Source organism: Podarcis vaucheri (genome assembly GCF_965113315.1).
Source record: "Podarcis vaucheri genome assembly, chromosome: 8".
NCBI lineage: Eukaryota > Metazoa > Chordata > Lepidosauria > Squamata > Lacertidae > Podarcis > Podarcis vaucheri.
In genome coordinates this window covers 92,448,105-92,468,467 of record NC_138766.1, presented here as the reverse complement: position 1 = coordinate 92,468,467, position 20,363 = coordinate 92,448,105, and the positions used below count along the sequence as shown (strand labels likewise).

Below are 20,363 nucleotides of genomic sequence, written 5' to 3'. Positions count from 1 at the left end.
TTTTGGCCACGCTTATAGGAGCAATTGTCTCCAGTCATTTGATTTATCAGTAAATGTAGATAGTAGCATGCAGACGCAACTTTAAATTCAATGTATACTCAATGTATATCACGGTTAGTTATTAATGCTAAGAGTAAAGATTTGAAAACTATTCAACTATTAAAATGGTTTGGTTTTGTTTTAAATTCCCAAGACACACTTCCAGAATTGTCTTAACAAAATAATTTGGCTTGGAATTGGGGCATTCAGCTGGTGAATTTAGAACTCGTTGCCAAGAAGCAGTGGCCAGCTGGGGAAAAACAACACTGGCAGATTTTGTCGTTTCAGAAAATACCTGTAAATTCCGAAATTGGGGCGGGCCAGAGCTTATAGGATGAAAGTAAGAAGACTGCTCTTTTCCAAACAAGTTTCTGAACTCCTCTTACTTAAGAGAAACTGTCACCTCCGTTCAGCATCCTCAAAAAGGCGTCTTCATCGAGATGTCACAAGGCATAATAGCAATTGGTTTTATCAACCAGTTAAAAAGGCAGATATTTAATCAGCTGTAAGATATTTAATCAAGATGAACACACGAGGAATGCTGGGTCTCGCCAGCTGTCAACTCACAAAAGTACTTTTAGACGTGCAGACCAGGAGGGAACAAGCAGGATTGGCAAAAGCTGTTGGCTTGCAAGGGAGGAAAACACTCGCAGGCAGCCTTGAAGCATGCAACTGGTGCAACATTCGGGGTAGATGTCCTTCCCTCGGCTAGGCTAAGCAGCAGGACTGTGAGCCTCACTCACAAACAGAACACCTGCTGGCACTTCGACACACATCTAGCCTGAAACGCAGTGTTAGAAACTGAGATATGAAAGATAGGAGCTAAATGGCACCCTAAATCTAGGTTATGGGCGCAACAACAGAATGTCTAGGCGTGCTTTTTTTGTAACAAGAATACAAAGCTGAAAATGAATGAACTGCAGGCAAAATATTGTGTTAATTTTTCACATGGTCTAGTCCTTCCCCTGCCTAAAGGTAAAGGGACCTCTGACCATTAGGTCCAGTCGTGGCCGACTCTGGGGTTGCTTTACTGGCCGAGGGAGCCGGCGTACAGCTTCCGGGTCATGTGGCCAGCATGACTAAGCCGCTTCTGGCGAACCAGAGCAGCGAACGGAAACACCGTTTACCTTCCCGCCAGAGCGGTACCTATTTATCTACTTGCACTTTGACGTGCTTTTGAACTGCTAGGTTGGCAGGAGCAGGGACCGAGCAACGGGAGCTCACCCCGTCGCGGGGATTCGAACCGCCGACCTTCTGACTGGCAAGCCCTAGGCTCTGTGGTTTAACCCACAGCGCCACCCGCGCCCCTCTCTTCCCCTGCCTACCCCCCTAATATTCCTAAAGAGGGTCTCTTCTCCAGTCTTCAGAGAGGAGCTGGAAGTAGGAAGGCAGAAAAAGGTCCTCCTTTCCTTACACTCTGCAGTTTTAATCTGAAATCTTAGGTGCAGAACTGAGCCCAGAGCTCAGAAACTGCTTGCGCTGATGAAATTCCCTGTTGCAAAATGCGCCTGGAACAATGGGAGTTTCGAACACTGCTGAAATGTCCGAGGGCAGAGGTCTCAATCCATCCCCTTGGAAACTGAGGCACACGGCTTATTATCAAGATGCATATTCCAGCCTTCAGTGCAAATTTTCTCTCTCCATCGCCTCCCATTGCACCCACTAATCCTCTAAACCTGGCAGGCTCCCTCCGCAGCCAAATATTGCTGTTCGCCCCCATGCTAACACACAAAACAAGACCAATTTCACTCCACTATAGGACTCAGCCAGCAGCCTGAGAGATGCACCCAGTCTAGCTGCTGCTCCCAAGGCCTTCTTGTTTGCCTACATTTTACAGGGCTTTTTCTTCTTTGGTTTGTTTGTTTCATAAAATTTATACACCGCTTGCTTTTTTAAAAAAAAAAAACCATCCAAGTGGTTTATAAAAAAAGGATAAAACAAATAAAACCGAGAAAAATTCAAAATCATACTTTAAAACATAGAAAAGTTAAAATATTAAAACAGATTAAAATTACCTCTAAGCATCTGGGTAGGCTTGTCTAAACAAGAATGGTTTTTAGCAGGAGCCGAAAAGAGTACAGTGAAGGCACCTGCTTGATCTCAAGAGGCAAGGAGTTCCAATGTTCAGGTCCTGGCTGCCACACGTTTCCAGCCAAGCCCCCAAAGCAACTGGCTGCCACAAATAAAATGAAGTTGAAGCAGCAAATTACGAAGAGCAACAACAGGTGGGGAAAGTCTGTCTTTCTTTCTTTTTCTTTCTTTCTTTGCAAATTAGTGAAGGAGCTAGGCGGGCCTCTCAAGGGAGAGAACTCCAGGGTCTGGGTGCCACAACCAAGAAGGCTCCGTCCCATGTACTCCACTGCTCCACAGGAGGTGGAGGGACACAGCTCTTCAATGGTGAGCCGAACCAGGCAGTCACTCTGGTCCCAGACATAAATGTACAGTATACAGAATGGAGGGAAAGTGGATAAAGTTTTTCACTCGCTTGTTCACTTTCCCCCTTCTCTCTCATAGTACTAGAACTCAGGAGCATACAACAACACCTAACGTTGGAATAATAATAATAATAATAATAATAATAATAATAATAATAATAATAATAATAATTTATTATTTATACCCTGCCCATCTGGCTGGGTTTCCCCAGCCACTCTGGGCGGCTTCCAACAGAACACTAAAATACAATACAATACAATAAAGATTTGGGACAGAAAAAGGAAGCACTTCTTTCCACAGCATACAGTTAAACTATGGAATTTCCATGGAGGAAAATGCTTCTGGCCATGATATCTGTGCAGTATTCCTCATGCCAGAGGCAGGATGGGGAATAGGAGTGGAGAGGGAGTTGTTGAGCTCAGGACCAGCCTGCAGGCTTCCCAGGAGCATCTTGTTAGCCACTGCGGTGGAGCCGAAAAGCCTTTGATCTGTTTCAGCTACAGGGCTCATTTTATGTTGCTAAAACAGCAGGGTGGCGTGGCACCCAAAAACTTCCTTAAAACCAGTAATTCAAGCGCTGGCCCCCCTCACGCAATCCTCAGCAGGTGCTGAAGTGCTGAACTGCAGCCCAGGACATCTGTCACCTTCTCTTCCTTTACCAAATATTGCTTAAACGGGGGAAACAAATCTAAGTTATTAGAGCAATAACGAACACTTTATTTTAATACCTTCAGCAATTTCATAATGGGTTTTGCAGGAACAAAATATTTAACTGTAATGAAGTAAATATGAGTCTCAACCTAAATATTGCTTCAGCTGCCTGGATAAAAGCACAAATTAAAACCAGAGTGGGAGGAGAAGAATCACGGAATCTCATTTTGGTACCTTTAATTGCCACTTGCCGGCCGTTCGGGGGAGACGGGGAAGAAAAGGAGGCCTGTCTTTCCACGACAGCTTAAGATAAACTGACCTTTTAGAACAATACGGTCTCAATACTTCCGAAAAACACAATCTGCACACACAGACACACACCTCTCATTCCCTGGCTTCCCTGGAGGAACTTAAAACGGGGATTGGAGAAGTGTCAGCAGAAAGGAAGAAAAGCAGAAAAGGGAAACCTCCCAGGGAAAACTCCGCTTTTCTGCCAGGATCCAGATGAGCACAGGGCCAATGATGGGAAAAATCTGCCTTCGCAACACTCATCCCCCCTCCCTCCGGGAAAGGAACGGAGAGGGAGCGATCCGTGCATCCGCCCAGGCCATTACCAGCGAAGCATGAAGGCAGCGTGTTCCCAACATGTCTTTTTCCGTCACAGCGAACAACAGTCAACAATGAAGAGAAATGCCAAAATCGAAAGAGTACTTAACTTTTGGGGCAGCATAGCGCTTGTTCTCTATGCGAAAGTGCCTGTAACCAGCTCCCGAAACCGGGACACGTCTGCAAAACTACAGGGACTCCTCTAGGTAACAAAAGCCGCGGTGTTTAGCCCACCAGGCAAGTGTGGGTGAGAGTGATACAATACGATAATCTTTATTGTCATTGTTCCATACAGAACAACGAAATTTAAAATCTACATCAGAGATTCAAAAACCAACAAGCCTGCTATCCCAGCTATCCCAGCGTGGTTAGCCCCCTAAAAACTCTGATACCCCATAATTAAATACAATATACTCCCATCGAGACTACCTTACACTGCGTTTAAAACCAAAATCGCATTTGAATAGAAACTGTTCTCAGGCGGCTAGTCCTAGTCTTCCAGGCAATGACAAACTTAGACAGCATCTTAAAAAGCAGAGGCATCACCTTGCCAACAAAAGTCCGTATAGTTCAAGCTATGGTTTTCCCAGTAGTGATGTATGGAAGTGAGAGCTGGACCATAAAGAAGGCTGATCACCAAAGAATGGATGCTTTTGAATTCTGGTGCTGGAGGAGACTCCTGAGAGTCCCGTGGACTGCAAGAAGATCCAACCTCTCCATTCTGAAGGAAATCAGCCCTGAGTGCTCACTGGAAGGACAGATCCTGAAGCTGAGGCTCCAAGACTTTGGCCACCTCATGAGAAGAGAAGACTCCCTGGAAAAGACCCTGATGTTGGGAAAGATGGAGGGCACAAGGAGAAGGGGACGACAGAGGACGAGATGGTGGGACAGTGTTCTCAAAACTATGAACATGAGTCTGACCAAACTGCGGGAGGCAGTGGAAGACAGGAGGGCCTGGCGTGGTCTGGTCCATGGGGTCATGAAGAGGCGGACACGACTAAACGACTAAACAACAACAACCTTCTTCCAGAAGGCCGAAGCTGAAAGAGATCATTTCCAGGGTGCGCACTACCCTGCGCTATCTCTGCAGCTTTCTTATGGCACCTGGCAGCATAGATTTGATCCAAGGTGGGGAGAGTGCACCCAATTATTCTCTCTGCAGCCTTTACAACCCTGGACAACATTGTTTTTTCCCTGATGCCTCAACATGTGACAGGAAGGGCTGACCCAGATGGGGATCAGCAGCCCCCTCGGAAACTGGGACACCAACACCAGCTCAGAGGCCAGTGACCAAGGAGTGCTTGCACTGAGTTGCATACACACAAAGGTGGGGGGGGGAGAGAGAGGAGGTTTCATTCTGGTGCCTGAGAACTGGGGACATTTTTGCAAAGGGATACTTCTTATAGGGGCAAATAGGACTCAAGGGGTGCAGGCGTAGGACGGGACCCAGGTTCAAATGCTGACTTGGCCTAATAATAATAGTAATAATAATTTATACCCATCTAGCTGGGCTTACCCAACCACTCTGGGCGGCTTCCAACAAAATATTAAAATACAATAATGAATCAAACATTAAAAGCTTCCCTAAAGAGGGCTGCCTTCAGATGTCTTCTAAATGTCTGGTAGTAGTTGTTCTCTTTGACATCTGGTGGGAGGGCGTTCCACAGGGTAGGTGCCACTACCGAGAAGGCCCTCTGCCTGCTTCCCTGTAATTTGGCTTCTCGCAGGGAGGGAACCACCAGAAGGCCCTCAGCGCTGGACCTCAGTGTCTGGGCTGAATGATGGGGGTGGAGACGCTCCTTCAGGTATACTGGGCCTTTGAGGCCGTTTAGGACTTTAAAGGTCAGCACCAACACTTTGAATTGTGCTTGGAAACGTACTGGGAGCCAATGTAGGTCACCAGTCTGGCTGCTGCATTCTGGATTAGTTGTAGTTTCTGGGTCACCTTAAAGGTAGCCCCACATAGAGCACATTGCAGTAGTCCAAGTGGGAGATAACCAGAGCATGCACTACTCTGGTGAGCCAGTCTGCGGGGAGTGTCTCATCCTGCATACCAGATGGAGCTGGTAAACAGCTGCCCTAGACACAGAATTGACTTGTGCTTCCATGGACAGCGGCGAGTCCAAAATGACTCCCAGGCTGCGCACTGCCCCAAGGAAGTGTGCAGGTCAAAAACTTCCTGCCAAAGTGAACCACCTGAGAGACCCAGCTCCCAAGCTGCTCTGTGAAACTGATATGCATAGCTAAGCTGGCATTGCCACTTTTTTTTTTTTAAAGGAGGGCTCTAAAATTGGTACTTCCATGCCCCATTGTGCTTCACATACAATCAATGCACGGCTTATTGTACTTATCCTAGTTATGGGTAGGTAGCCATGTTGGTCTGCCGTAGTTGGAACAAAATAAAAAAATTCCTTCCAGTAGCACCTTAGAGACCAACTAAGTTTGTTGTTGGCATGAGCTTCCATGTGCATGCACACTTCTTCAGATACCTGGTTAAGTACAAGACATCCTAGTTAACTTGTGGAGGATCACAGCAGATAAAGCCATCAGCGATTCCACTACTGCCTGTTTCATTAGGCAGCTGCTCCCCTCTCATAAGCTTCTCTGGAATGCCTTAATTGCACCCTTCAGTTGCGTCCATTGTTCAGGAAACCTTGGAAGATCACAATGACTTTCCGGAGCACTCTGGCTGCGCTCGGGTTTCATCCTCAAATGCAAGAACGGTCACGATACCACAAGCCGTGATCATTTATCTACACACTGGCACCCGCACAGTTCACTGAAGCAGCACCAATCGAAAATCACCCCCCAGGATTTGGTCCCAAGTGATTTCTCAAGGGCACCAGAGAGACCGACGGATTTCTTGTGCCCCACTCTTTTGCAGCCCCACAATGGAACGTAAAAGGTGGGGAGGGGGAGGAACTCCCCGAAGAGATAAAGGGGGAGGAGTGAGAAAGAAGCACAATCAATAAATCTCAACCTCATTGGAGCTCTTATTAAGTAAATTAATTTAAGTTAATTTAACTCGATCATGACTCCCGATCACAGTGATTTAGTGAGGGGGGAAATTGCATTAGGAAAGGCGCACACACCAGATAGAAGAACGGAAGAAAATTAGATCCACTTAGCAATGTGAATTAATATGGAAATAGCAGGTGTAAATTTAACCTTATCAAGAGAGTGAAAATTATCTTCATAAATTTGTAGAAATAGCCCCCGAGCTGCTTATAAATCTATTTAAAACAAAAATATTACAAAAGTGCAGTAAAATTAATTTAAAATATACTCCCATCTATCGCCTGCAGAAAAGTCAGTGGCAGGGCGAAGTTTAATGCAATCTAGCAATAAGGGGAGAAAGCAAGAAATCACCAAGGGGTTTAGCACTGGGGGTCGAGGGGGGGCAAGAGAGAGAAGGCTAAGGATTCCCCTCTCTTCTCCCCCCATCCCTCTGCCCTGGCACCTTCCTGGAGGCACATTTGTCTTTTGCCTCTAAACAATTACTTCATGGGAGAAGGAACCTCTCCCAACGTGGGCATAATGCCCCAGCCAATGTGAAACAGAACAAAGCAAAATTAGACCCTGTGAAAGAGCCTCACTACGAGGGGAGCAAAACCACGTCAGCTTCACTCACATAAATTGCAAGGGAAGGACTCAGGGCCTCAGTCGTCATCACTCAGATAACCCTGAAGTGGGTTTGGGGGACGCCATATTCCTGCCGGCTACACGTGAGGAGGCTGTGCAAGAGGTAAAACACAAAGAGACTTTGCAAGCTGCAGCCATAGAGACCACAGCTATGAGCTTTTCCCTTTTCTTGCGAGGAATCCTATTTGGAATAAGGGGATTTCCCTTTAAAAAAGGGAAACGTTGACAGCTATGCATAGAGACATCCTGAGCACCGACAGGACTTACGGTGGGATCGCAGTACCTGGTACTTTTGTTGCAGGTAATATTCCACAGCAAGCACAAGTAACATGCATTTTTACAATCAGGAAATACAGGCCGAGGGAGGAACTTCAGTGAACTGATGGTAGCCGTGAGACTTAAAACCAGATATCCCAGATCACAGAGTCCACTGAGTTGAAAAGTGACAGCAGAAAAGGGCCAGGATCTGGAGCAAACATCAGCCTTTTTCAAGCATTCAAAGCCATGCAGCAGCTTCTGTGAGAACAAGGGAAGTGTGTTGCACCTTTCGGCTCCTCTCTAAGGATGTTCACATGTTGACAGCACACCTGCAGTAGGGTAGCTGACTAAGACTGCAAAGGTCAAGGATAGCATACATTGTGCTCCCCAGATGTTTTAGACCACAAGTCCTGCCACTGTCCAGGTGAGGTGGAAGCGGAAGCGCTAAGGCAAAAATTAACCTTTAAAATTTGACATTTAAAGCCCTAAACAGCCTTGGTCCAGTATACCTGAAGGAGTGTCTCCACCTCCATCGTTCTGCCCAGATACTGAGGTCCAGCGCGAAGGGCCTTCTGCTGGTTCCCTCCCTGCGAGAAGCCAAGTTACAGAGAACCAGGCAGAGGGCCTTCTCAGTGGTGGCACCCGCCCTGTGGAACGCCCTCCCACCAGATGTCAAAGAGAAGAACAACTACCAGACTTTTAGAAGACATCTGAAGGCAGCCCTGTTTAGGGACACTTCTAATGTTTAATAGGTTATTGTATTTTAGTGTTCTGTTGGAAGCCACCCAGAGTGGCTGGGGAAACCCAGCCAGATAGGCGGGGTATAAATACAGTGGTGCCTCACAAGACGAAAAGAATCCATTCTGTGATTCTCTTCGTCTAGCGGATTTTTCGTCTTGCGAAGCAAGCCCATTGACGGATTAGCGGATTAGCGCTATTAGCAGCTTTTAGCGGCTTATCTGCTGATCGGATCAGCTGATAAGCAGCTTAGCAGATTAGAAAAGGGGGGGAGGGGGAAAACCAGCAGGAACTCGCAAGACATTGTCGTCTTGCGAAGCAAGCCCATAGGAAATTCGTTTTGTGGAGCACCTCCAAAACGGAAAACTCTTTCGTCTAGCGAGTTTTCCGTCTTGCGAGGCATTCGTCTTGCGGGGCACCACTGTAATAAATATATTATTATTATTATTATTATTATTATTATTATTATTATTAACCTGCAAGGAGTATCCTTTTCCTTCCCTCCCAACAACCTGCTGCGTTGTCAAGTCCTAGAACTACTTGGGCGGGAGGAGAAACCTATCACAGAACTCCTGCCCTTCCGTTTACACTCTCTGCTCATGCAAGAAGCACTTTTGTCCGGGTCTCTCACTGAGCATCTGTGGTCTTCCTCCACAACGTGCAAAAAGGGGGGAGGCGAGGGAGAGAGAAAACACGCAAACCAATCTCCTCCGATAAATGGGCAGCATTTGCAGCAGATGAGGTAACTGAGGAAGAATGGTCATTTCAGCATGACACCCGTGGCACGTGAAGGGAGAGAGGAAACTGTTTCGATCAAGATAGGCTTCTTTCAACGGACTTAAATAAAGCGAGGAGAGTCAATCAATAGTGCTGGCAGAGGCAGAGAGAGAGAGAGAGAGAGAGAGAGAGAGAGAGAGAGAGAGAGAGAGAGAGGGAATGGACACACCAAACCTTAGGGTGGATGCAAAGAAACATAGGAATCTGCCTTGCACTGAGTCAGCCTATCTATCTCAGTACTGACTGGCAGCAGCTTTCCAGGACTCTCTCAGCCCTTTCTGGAGATGTCAGGGGTTGAGTTTGGGCTCATGCTGCACAATGCCCATGTGAAGAACGGCTTCCACCCCCCGGAGACTGTCCGAAAAAGGCTGGCTGCATCCCCTGTGATGGACTCCTCAGTGATACCTGCAGGAAATTTACTCAGGAAGCAAGGACACAACAAGGATATCGACAAGAGATGCAGCTGGTAAACAGAACCTGGGACATTCTGAAGGAAATCAGCCCTGAGTGCTCACTGGAAGGACAGATCCTGAAGCTGAGGCTCCAAGACTTTGGTCACCTCATGAGAAGAGAAGACTTCCTGGAAAAGACCCTGATGTTGGGAAAGATGGAGGGCACAAGGAGAAATGGCGAACAGAGGACGAGATGGTTGGACAGTGTTCTCGAAGCTACCAGTTTGACCAAACTGCGGGAGGCAGTGGAAGACAGAAGTGCCTGGCGTGCTCTGGTCCAGGGGGTCACAAAGAGTCGGACACGACTAAACAACAAAAATGATGCTGGAAATCTGCAGGGCCCTTTGGGAAGAGGTGGGGTAAAAATAAAAAGACCGACGACAGAGAAATGACACAACTCTTAGAGCCAGATCAGCTGAAATGTGCCTGTGTGCTTTGCAAAAGGAGTATCTGTTCACACATTCTTGGGAATATCCATTAAGCCAGGGGTGTCAATCACATGGTCAGGGATCTCACCAGGACCTGCCAAGGACTGCCTATCCAATGCCAAGTTTAGGGGCATGTGATCAGTCCGCCTAAATGCAACGTTGCTGCAATCAACATTACTGATATAAATCTCATCTGCGTCAGGCTTAAAATAAGAATAAAGTAGGGCTTTGTGACTTGGCTTTAGCAGTCCGTACGTTTCCTCCTCCAGAAGAATTCAGAGTTACAAATGAGTGCAATACCCTCCAACAGAAAACCAGCTCATGTTTTACAATAAGCACGAATGATCTTCACGTATTCGATGTCTCAGTCTTTCCCCCTTCATATACTGAATCTGTACTTTACATAAAGCTATTCTTAAGCGGGCTGGGTGGGATAATCAATTGTTTTAGGAAGGTAAATGCTGTAATCCAATTTTAAATTCTTGAAATAGCAATTGTTTTGATACTGTCAAGTGTTACTAAATTGCTGGTGACAGAAGTTCCCAGATAAAGCATCTGGTTCTTAATTTTTAAACTGTTTTCAAACTGTAACAAATACTGTATAATCAGCTTTTAAAAAACGGGAATATCAGCATTTTCTTTTATTTCACCAAGTAATTGAGGAAGTTTATTCTATTTGATTTTAAAATTCATTCTCTCCCACCCACCCCTTTTTTCAAGCCAGCTGCCACACTCATTTGCAAAACTTTATAATATAGTTGAGCACCTTAAACTAATTGCTTGCAAATTGCTACTGGTCATCCGCTGAAGGGATCGTGTAACGGAGGGAGGTTTGAAAAGGATGTCAACCTCTATAGAGCATGGGGAGAAAGGGGCAACTTATTCAGGCTGGAATTGGGAAAGCTGGAAGGGGGAAACAGAAAAATGAATAAAAGCAAATGCTGGCAGAGGAATAATGAAATCCTATAAATTCCTCTATGCAGCCTGCTCCCAAGAAACCAAGGGAGACTTATCTATGAGAACAAGAACATGGGATTGGGCTGAAAGTACATTTTCTAATACCGGGAAGCCTCAAATATGTATAATACTTATATGCCACATAATCTGAAGAACCCCTAAAGCACAATGAGGTGGTTACAAAAATAAAAATCTATACATGCAACGTGATGACCAAATATTGATCAGCTACTGATGTGAAGGCTGAGATGACCACCAGACCCAAAGAATTCATTGACAAGGCAGGAGCACATATCAAAAGCAACAAATTTTGTTTCCATGGTTTAGGTTTTGTTACCTGTTTAGGGAAGTTTTAAATGTTTGATACTTTATTGTGTTTTTACTATTCTGCTGGGAGCTGCCCAGAGTGTCTGGGGAAACCCAGCCAATTGGGTAGGGTGTAAATATTAAAATTATTATTATTATTATTATTATTATTATTATTATTATTATTATCATCATCATCATCATGCCATCCCTCCTCTAGCCCAAGCTGTCCAGAAAGAGACCAACAGAATCAGCATTTGTTCGACAGGTGCTGAAGAACCACACTAATGGCCCCATGGCTTTAGGTATCTCCTAGGTCAGGGGTCAGCAAACTTTTTCAGCAGGGGGCCGGTCCACTGTCCCTCAGACCTTGTGGAGGGCCGGACTATATTTTAGAGGGGGGAAATGAACGAATTCCTATGCCTCACAAAATAATAATAATAATAATAATAATAATAATAATAATAATAATAATAATAATTTATTATTTATACCCCGCCCATCTGACTGGGTTTCCCCAGCCACTCTGGGCAGCTTCCAACAAAATATTAAAATACAAAAGACCGTCAAACATTAAAAGCTTCCCTAAACAGGGCTGCCTTCAGATGTCTTCTAAATGTCTGGTAGTTGTTTTTCTCTTTGACATCTGATGGGAGGGCTGAAAAAGTTTGCTGACCCCTGCAATAGACCATCAAACATTTCCATCGCTCATAAGAACAACGTGATGTGGCCTTTTTTAGCTGATCAGCAGTTGTAAACAGATGCCCACTATAACACGGTACCAACGCTGGAACAATGGTCAAAACTGTCGAAAATTCTACCTGGATGTCGAGAGCCTTCTGGACTTCCAGCTGTGAGCAGGGCTGCCAAAAGACGCCGCAGAGGCCGAAGGAGCAGACGTTGCCGCCTTCTTCACAATCCTGTAGCGAGTGTTCACCACTTTATTGGCTGTGGGGCTTGCAAGAAGGAAGCTGGAGCCTGGGGTTTAAAGAGAGAGGAGGAAGAAATTAACGCAGGCCTGAAGAAACATGTAGAACAAGACTGGGGCCATGGAAAAAAGGATCAACTCTTTGCTGAAATGTATAGATACGAATCCTTATCCACACATACATACAAAATGGAGCGCCGTTTAATAAAACAGAGCCCATGGTTATAATATCCCTCAATAGTTTACACTTTTGACTACTTTCCCCAAGTGCAAAATAGTCAGAACTGTGAACCCAGGAAGAGCATTACAGGATCAGGCAGTTCTCACAGAAGCTGAAAGCAAAAATGTTCTCATTTTCCTTCAAGTACAGTGGTACCTCTGGATGCGAACGGGATTCGTTCTGGAGCCCCGTTTGCATCCTGAAGCGAACGCAACCCATGTCTCAGCGTGCGCGGGTCGCGATTCACCTGTTGTGCGCATGACGTCACTTTGAGCGTCTGCGCATGCATGAGTGAGTGGCGAAACCCAGAAGTAACGCGTTCCGTTACTTCCGGGTCGCCACGGAGCACAACCGGAAAATGCTCAACCCGAAGCTACTTCAACCCAAGGTATGACTTTATTACAAGATAGAGCAGGAATTTAAAACCACATTAGAAACATCAGAATATATTCTCTGGCTAATCTATCTCAAATTTTAAATCTGGTAACAAACATTGTGAAAGGGTTTTGAAGAATGGACAGCAAAAAAACAAGGAGGGAACCAACTTTTTCCCTCCATCAGTGGTTTTGATCACAAAGATGCAATCATACATACTCTGCATAAACTGAACTGATGGTTGTCTTACACTGAGTAAGACCACAGGCCTATCTAACTCGCTATAGTCTAGACTCTAGACCAGCCTTCACGGACCTGACGTCCTCCAGATATTCTGGACCACAACTCCCATCAGCCCAGCCAGCAAGGATGTGCCTTGTAAACCAAAAATATCTGGAGGGCAGCAAGTTGGCAAAGGTTGGTCGAGACTCCAAGGTCTCCAGCAGAATCCTTTTCCTAGACCTACCATTTAAGCTATGCCAGACTTCCCGAAGCTGGTAAACTCCAGCTGTTTTGCACTACAACTCCCACTAGGCTGGGGGAGACGGATATATGGGCTGAACATTTGGAAGAGCATCTTAACAGCTCGAACAATACAGCAGGGAAGCAAGCTTCCAGAGGAGGCTGCTTCATTTCTCTCCATGGGAGTGTTCAAAGAAAAGGTTGAACAGGTTTCTATCAGAGGGAAGCTTCAAGCGGGCAGTGGACTAGAAAACCCGTGAAGTTCCCTCTGTGTGCTCACCAGGAGCAGATTGTGAAACCTACAGAACGCTGCCCCGTGTCTCTCCATCCTAACCCGCCTTCTATAATCAAGCCTTCAGCAACCTCTGAGGACTGCTTCTCATCTTTGTTGCCTGAACTTGAAAAGATTAGCAGAAAGATGCGCCTGCTTCTCTGGAGCTCCAGGCACAGACCTCAGTGGCGTTTTGCCAGCAACTGCTGCCTTCCCCCAAACCAAGCACAACACAGTCAACTTCTGCCAAAGAGAAGCACCCAAACCCAACTCCATCAGACCTACAATGACAACAGACCCCCTCAGCACCACCTCTCACATCTAAGCCCCGTGTCTTTCTATCCCCAGGTGCCACAATATGCCTGAGCTACACTTCTCACTGCGAATTCCCACATAGCCCCTTGCCCTACCTCTCTGCCCCCCGATCAGATGAACAGCTTTTGTTCTTCCCTTGTAGCATGTGGCTTGGCTCACTTGCCCGAGTCATCTAGAGCAACCAGCTCTGTCCTGCATTTCACTCTGGCACTGTGGCCAGCCTCCTCCCCTGGTCTCTGGGGTGCAGCACATCCAATTGTGTGGGCTTGTCTGTGATTGTGTGGGCCTTCTCCTGTATTGGGGAGCAGGGAATGATGACCTTCTGGCCTTCTCCAAGGAATCCACACTTATAAAACATTGGGGAGCAGTGGGTGCCTAGTCTGCCAGCCTTGAATATTACAAAGGCTTCCTATTTGTGCTGTTGAGTGTCTTTGGACACATTTTGCAGTCATTTAGAAAGAACACCTTTATCCGCGACATCTACACTCCCAAACAGATTTATGTATTTAATCATTTCTACTTTCACAATATTTTGCAATGTGATATACACACCATTTTTTCTGCTGAATGCCCCATGCAATTAACAGCTATATGTTTGATTCTGTTTCTTCCCCTTCTTGATAGCCAGCAATTTTTTTCCACAGCTTTAAGGAATGCATCTAATTGCCTGACTTTTATAACATACAGCTATAACTGCCCAGATAATTAAAGCTGACACTACATGCTGAGACGAAGTCTGCTGGTTTTATAACTGATTTGAAGAGATGACTCTTCCCCCACCCACCCCCCCTTTGGGAATCCTCTAATTAAAATTATTGCAAGGTGGAAAGTGGAAAAAAGGAGGCCCATATATATCTTTATCTTTTTTTTCTGAATGTCTTCTGCCTGCCTTGGGAAATGCAACCTTAATATTCCCTACTAGCTAAGTTAGGCAACTTCTAAAAGGCAATCTATCAGGAGCAGCACCAAATGAAAATCCACAGGCGATTGCTATGGGGTGGTCCCCTTCTCTAGAGAAGGGGCCAAAATTTTGCCCAGAGGCAGGTAGCAGACACCATGAGCCTGGTAACACACATTTTCAGGCCTAGTTAAGTAGAACTGTTGTTGTTGTTTAGTCGTGTCCGACTCTTTGTGACCCCCTGGACCAGAGCACGCCAGGCACTCCTGTTTTCCACTGCCTCCCGCAGTTTGGTCAAACTCATGCTGGTAGCTTCGAGAACATTGTCCCACCATCTCGTCCTCTGTCGTCCCCTTCTCCTTGTGCCCTCCATCTTTCCCAACATCAGGGTCTTTTCCAGGGAGTCTTCTCTTCTCATGAGGCGGTCAAAGTCTTGGAGCCTCAGCTTCAGGATCTGCCCTTCCAGGGAGCACTCAGGGCTGATTTCCTTCAGAATGGAGAGGTTTGATCTTCTTGCAGTCCATGGGACTCTCAAGAGTAGAATTAGCTAAGAAGAATTAGCTCCTCTCAAACCAAGAGGAATCACCCCTTCTGCATTACCACCAAACTAGGTTCTCTAACAACTCAGCAGGATGACTTGTCTGCTTCACAAACCTTCACTGCCTTGAAGCATCCTTATACCATTGGTCCATCTTGCTCAGTGTTGTCAACACTGACTGGCAACAATGGCTCTCTGGGTCTTCACACAAGGAGTCTTTTTTCAAAGCCCTACCTGAGAGACGCAGGGATTGAACCCAGGACCTTCCTGCACGCGAAGCAGATGCTCTCCCCCCGAGCGATGGTGGTGGCCCTTTGCCAATGAGTTGTGTGAATCAAGAGTCACACAAGGCAACTTGCACCCAGAGCGGCAAAGCTATCTTCTGGACAGAAAAGAAGCAAAGAGAGGAGCAGTAGAACCTCCATGTTCAGATGCAGTGCACCTCTTTCTGACAGATGCCGTGGACAAACAAAAGAAGACTGCTGAAGTATCTGATTGGTCTCTGCTGGAGACAAACTGCTGGATTAGAGAGGCCTTCAGTCTGAACCTACAAGGGAACTCTTATGCTGTGATCAAGAAGGGACTGACAGAGGAAGAGTGAAGGGAGACAGCAAATCTAGACGATCGTGCTATTTTTGCTTCTAGAGTAGGTCTAAAACAGCCTGGAGGATTAAGGTGGGTCTTGGGCATGGAAAGTTGGAAGGCGGCTGATGTAGACAGAGATGGTCTGCTGGAGCTTTGCTCAAAGCTACCATTCAGCAGTTTCACAGTGCTCTCCAAAAAGTTCATCCCATTCACACCTTCCCAGAGCTGGCAAGTCGTTGCTGCTTCTCTCCTCCAGCCTTGTGACAAAGTCACACTCAAATGAGACCCAGTGAAATCAATGGACATGACAAACTTAAGTCCATTGGCTTCACTGGGACTACATGGAGCATGACTTGGTTGAGATACCACCCACTGCTTTCCGGGGCAAAATTCTACCATGATACTTCAGTGTAGTGACAAAAGTCTACTAATAGCTGCATTTGTGGCATGTTTGCATATCGCCTTGAGAAATATGTAGAACGCAATAATAAATTAATAAGTAACAGCTACTTGGCTCCCGAGAAAAGAGAATACATTATCAAATGGAGGCTTGCAACCTTGAGCACTAGGAAAAATATGAACAAAAATTGGCTCTGAAAGCATTGTATTTTTTGCGGGGGGGGGTTGTTTGTTATTGTGGTCTGTATTTTTGTGTTTTTATATTGTAAACTGCCCTGTGATCTTCGGATAAAAGGCAGTGTAGAAATGTAATAATGATAAATGGACAACAACATTGCAATAGTACATACATACCAGTCTGCATGGATTGGATAACTCCACATTGCAAACCACTTAAGAGATTTTCGTACAATCAGGCGATGTGTGTGTTGCAATTGTGTGTACGCGCACCTCTCTAAATAAATAAATAAAAAAGAATTTTTGGACTCCCATCGACAAAGCTCCATGCTATGCCAGCATATCCGCTTTCCAGGGTTCCTCACAAGAAGACCTATAGCTATAATTTTACTAAGCCATTGCCAGTAAGGACTAATAAAAGAAGAGTTGCTATAAAGTATATTAAAAGACAAAAAAGGGTACATTAAGGTAATGTTAAGTCTCATAATTCCCACAAAAGGCAGGAAGTTAAAGCTGTAAGTCTGGGCTTAAAAGACCTTCTGTTGCCTTGTAATAAAACACACACTAGCTGAGGGAAAAGGTATATTAATCAACCTTCTGCAATATCTGTCCCCTGTTAATTAAGGATTGTTTGCAAGTGCTTCTGCTCTAACCTACTGCAAGAACGAAAACCAGCTCCCAGAGTAACCTCGGCTGGCAAGTGAGAGTAAACCTGCCCACTCCTGAAGAAAGCAGTGAATTTTTATTTTATTTTGCCACGCCATCCCTAGGGCTCATGGTAGCTTACAATCCAAAAGCATCATATAACATGATGATGTGAAGGAAACACGAAACTGAATCTTGACAGGAGGACGGGCAGGTGCTGCTGATTGACAGGCCATGCTATTAACTGGGAGGATGTTTTTGGACTCCCATGTGGTCCAGCCCCTTCCCTTGCTCTTCAGGTCCACAGCCAGAGTGCGGAGAGGGATGCCTCTCTTGCGAAGATCCGGACACAAAAATTGACGTTTTGGAGCAATTTTTAGGGGAAATTGCCAAAAACGAGACTCCAACGACTTCCGCCTGGACACTGTTTCCGACATCCAAATCCTGGCTATGTCTGGGAAATTCAGGACATATTGCAACCCTTGCATTGTGCTCCGTGAAGGCAGCCCCTTAAAACCACTGAGAAGCGAAACAGCTTCTCTACAGCTCTTACGGCTTCTCCTATCAGAAGCAGGTTGCAATACCCCACTCTAGAACTGCCCTGCCTTCTTTTCTCCCATGCACCATTCAAAGTATGGGGCATGATCTTAAAAGGTTCTAGACTTGAGACACAACCTCCTCCCGGGTGTCCAGTTGCAATTTCAGTGGTAAGGAAAGGAACCCTTCTATTTTTTTTTTTCTTTTATTGGAAGCCAGCCGAGGGAACCCTTCTATTTTTATCATCACACTACTGAGGAGATTTCACCCCTCCCATATCCGAGAATCTTCTGATGTTCTCTGCTGATTCTCAAGAGAGGAGGGGGCGGTTTCTGCTCTCTACTTATTCCGCTCCAGCCTCACATTAAAGTATCGAGGAGAGAGAGAGACTGAGTGTTAGAGAGAGATCGTGTGTATAGATAAGGTTGCTGCTAAGAGCAGCTGCAGACACTCAGTGCAGTTCAGCCTTTCGTTTAGACCTCATTTAGCTCTGTATATAGTTGTGTATTATAGTTGTAGATAGAATAAAGAAGATATTCTACAGAGCTGCTCTCCGAGTCGTTTATACTCTGCTATACTCTGCTGTGCGACGACTGTCTTCTTGTGGAAGTGAATCCGGTGCTCACAGCTCTGAGTTGTGAGTCCACAGCACTTTGACCTGTTCCTGTGCAGAAGGTGGTCTCTGGAAGTGCTACCCAGCTCGCCTAGCCCAGTTGGGGCTGAAGTGGATGAGTCCAGTTGGTGGCACTGGCTCAAGGGCGATGCTGACAACTACAAAGAAGAGCTATCCTCCAGATCTGAAATTCCCTCCCTTTGGAGAGTCACCAAAATCTCAACCTGAACATCCTTTGGACATGTTGTTGAGGATCTTTTTAGCTTTGCGCTACTTTCAGAATCAAGCTGGTTATACAGTCTGGCTTTTTGATGGCTGCAATTGAAAGTGGCAGTGTGGGCTGCAGAAGAGCAAACTCACTGCTAGATTAAAGGTAAAAGTAAAGGACCCCTGGGTGGTTAAGTCCAGTCAAAGGTGACTATGGGGTGCGGCACACATCTCGCTTTTCAGGCCCAGGGAGCCGATGTTTGACCGCAGGCAGGTTTTCCGGGTCATGTGGCCAGCATGACTAAACCACTTCTGGCACAACAGGACACTGTGATGAGTACCAGAGTGCAATGAAGCACCATTTACCTTCCCACTGCAGTGGTACCTATTGATCTACTTGCACTGGTATGCTTTTGGACTGCTAGGTTGGCAGAAGCTGGGACAGAGCAACAGGAGCTCACCCCCCCTTGAGCAGATTTGAACCACCAACCTTCCGATCGGCAAGCCCAAGAGCTCAGTGGTTTAGACCACAGTGCCACCCACATCCCCAAAAACTCATTCCTAGAGTGACATCAGCTGCAGACTTGCAGGATTCCCAGAGCTCAATCAGTAAAGTAAATTATTTCAGCAGAATAATAACAAAAATATGTTATTAGTTGTCTTGAACCTCCAAGTTAGATGTCTAAGAAAAGAAAAGCACAGAGGGACAGCCAAAAAACTGAGCCAAGAACTTAGACCAGGCCTTGCCAACTTGGTGCCGTCCAGCTGTTTTGGACTGCCAAATGGCTAGAGGGCACCACGTTGCCAAAGGTTGGCTCACAGCAATGCCAGGAATGCTACCAGCTATGTATGTGTGCGCCTCTTTGAACAGTGACCAATTCTCGTTCCTACTTCCCCATCCTTATTTGCTTTGAGAAATTCCCTGGCACTAACTCACTCCACAAAACACACCAGTCACATTCCTCCTGTCAGTCTCCAGGGCATCCCTTCTACAGATCAGCTTCCAATTTAGCTGTCACTCACCAAGCAGCCCATTTTGCTAAAGATCTTCATTCCAGCACTCACAAAAGCATCAGGGCAGCCTTTCTCCAGCCCCCTTCTATGCCATCTAGTATTTCGGCAAATCCTGTGCAAAGGGCTTAATTTAGCAACATTTCAGCTGCAGCTCAACGAGCCCATCATTTTATTCTTCCTGGGGAAAACCTTCAAAGGAAACCCTTCTCTCAGTGTTCCTTGCAACATGTCTGCAAGACAAGTTAGATTTATTTATTTTATAATGTGCACCACACTTTTGTGGAAAGCAAACTAAAGTGACCTACTATCTCTCTCTCTCTATATATATATACACACACACACATTTATAATATTTTAAACTCATTGTAACACATCACACCATTAAAATAAACAGTAAAAAGTAACACAAAATGGCAGCAACCGAGATACCACAAAATATACTGACGTTGAAGACAGAGAGTAGACAGCAAGAGAAATGTGATAAAATGATAGAATGTCCGTACATAAAATCCACCAAGCATGTCCAATCCGTGATTAGATACACATAAAGTAGTTATTTGCAATGAAGCAAATGGGCCAACAGTCATCTGCACAAGACTGGGAGAGCACAGGTGAGTCCTCAATTTCAGCCCCACATTCCAGGCTCTCCTATACTAAAGTTCTCTTGATCGATCTTCTTTGGAAAGCCTACAGAGCAGACAAGCCCATTGCCCTGTTGGAGGGCACCACCCCTGTGGAGGGACCACGGAGTCTCCTTCCTTGGAGATTAGAAGCCAGGAAGACACTCACCTGCTCACTTTGCAGAGGACAAGGAAGGGGAGCAGTTCTCCCACAAGCACCAGTGACCCCAAAGAGCCATTGGATCTGGGCATCCCTCCCCCAGGACTGA

At 45.8% G+C, this 20,363-nt stretch overlaps 1 protein-coding gene across 1 annotated transcript in view; it reads right to left on the bottom strand.

Annotated features, from left to right (window-relative positions):
- Positions 1–20,363, bottom strand: part of ZC3H3 (zinc finger CCCH-type containing 3) — a 269,239-nt gene that overhangs the window by 169,177 nt on the left and 79,699 nt on the right. The window contains exon 4 of the mRNA XM_082235559.1: positions 12,112–12,268. Coding sequence (XP_082091685.1) covers positions 12,112–12,268 — 157 coding nt within the window. The remainder of the gene's footprint in view (positions 1–12,111; positions 12,269–20,363) is intronic.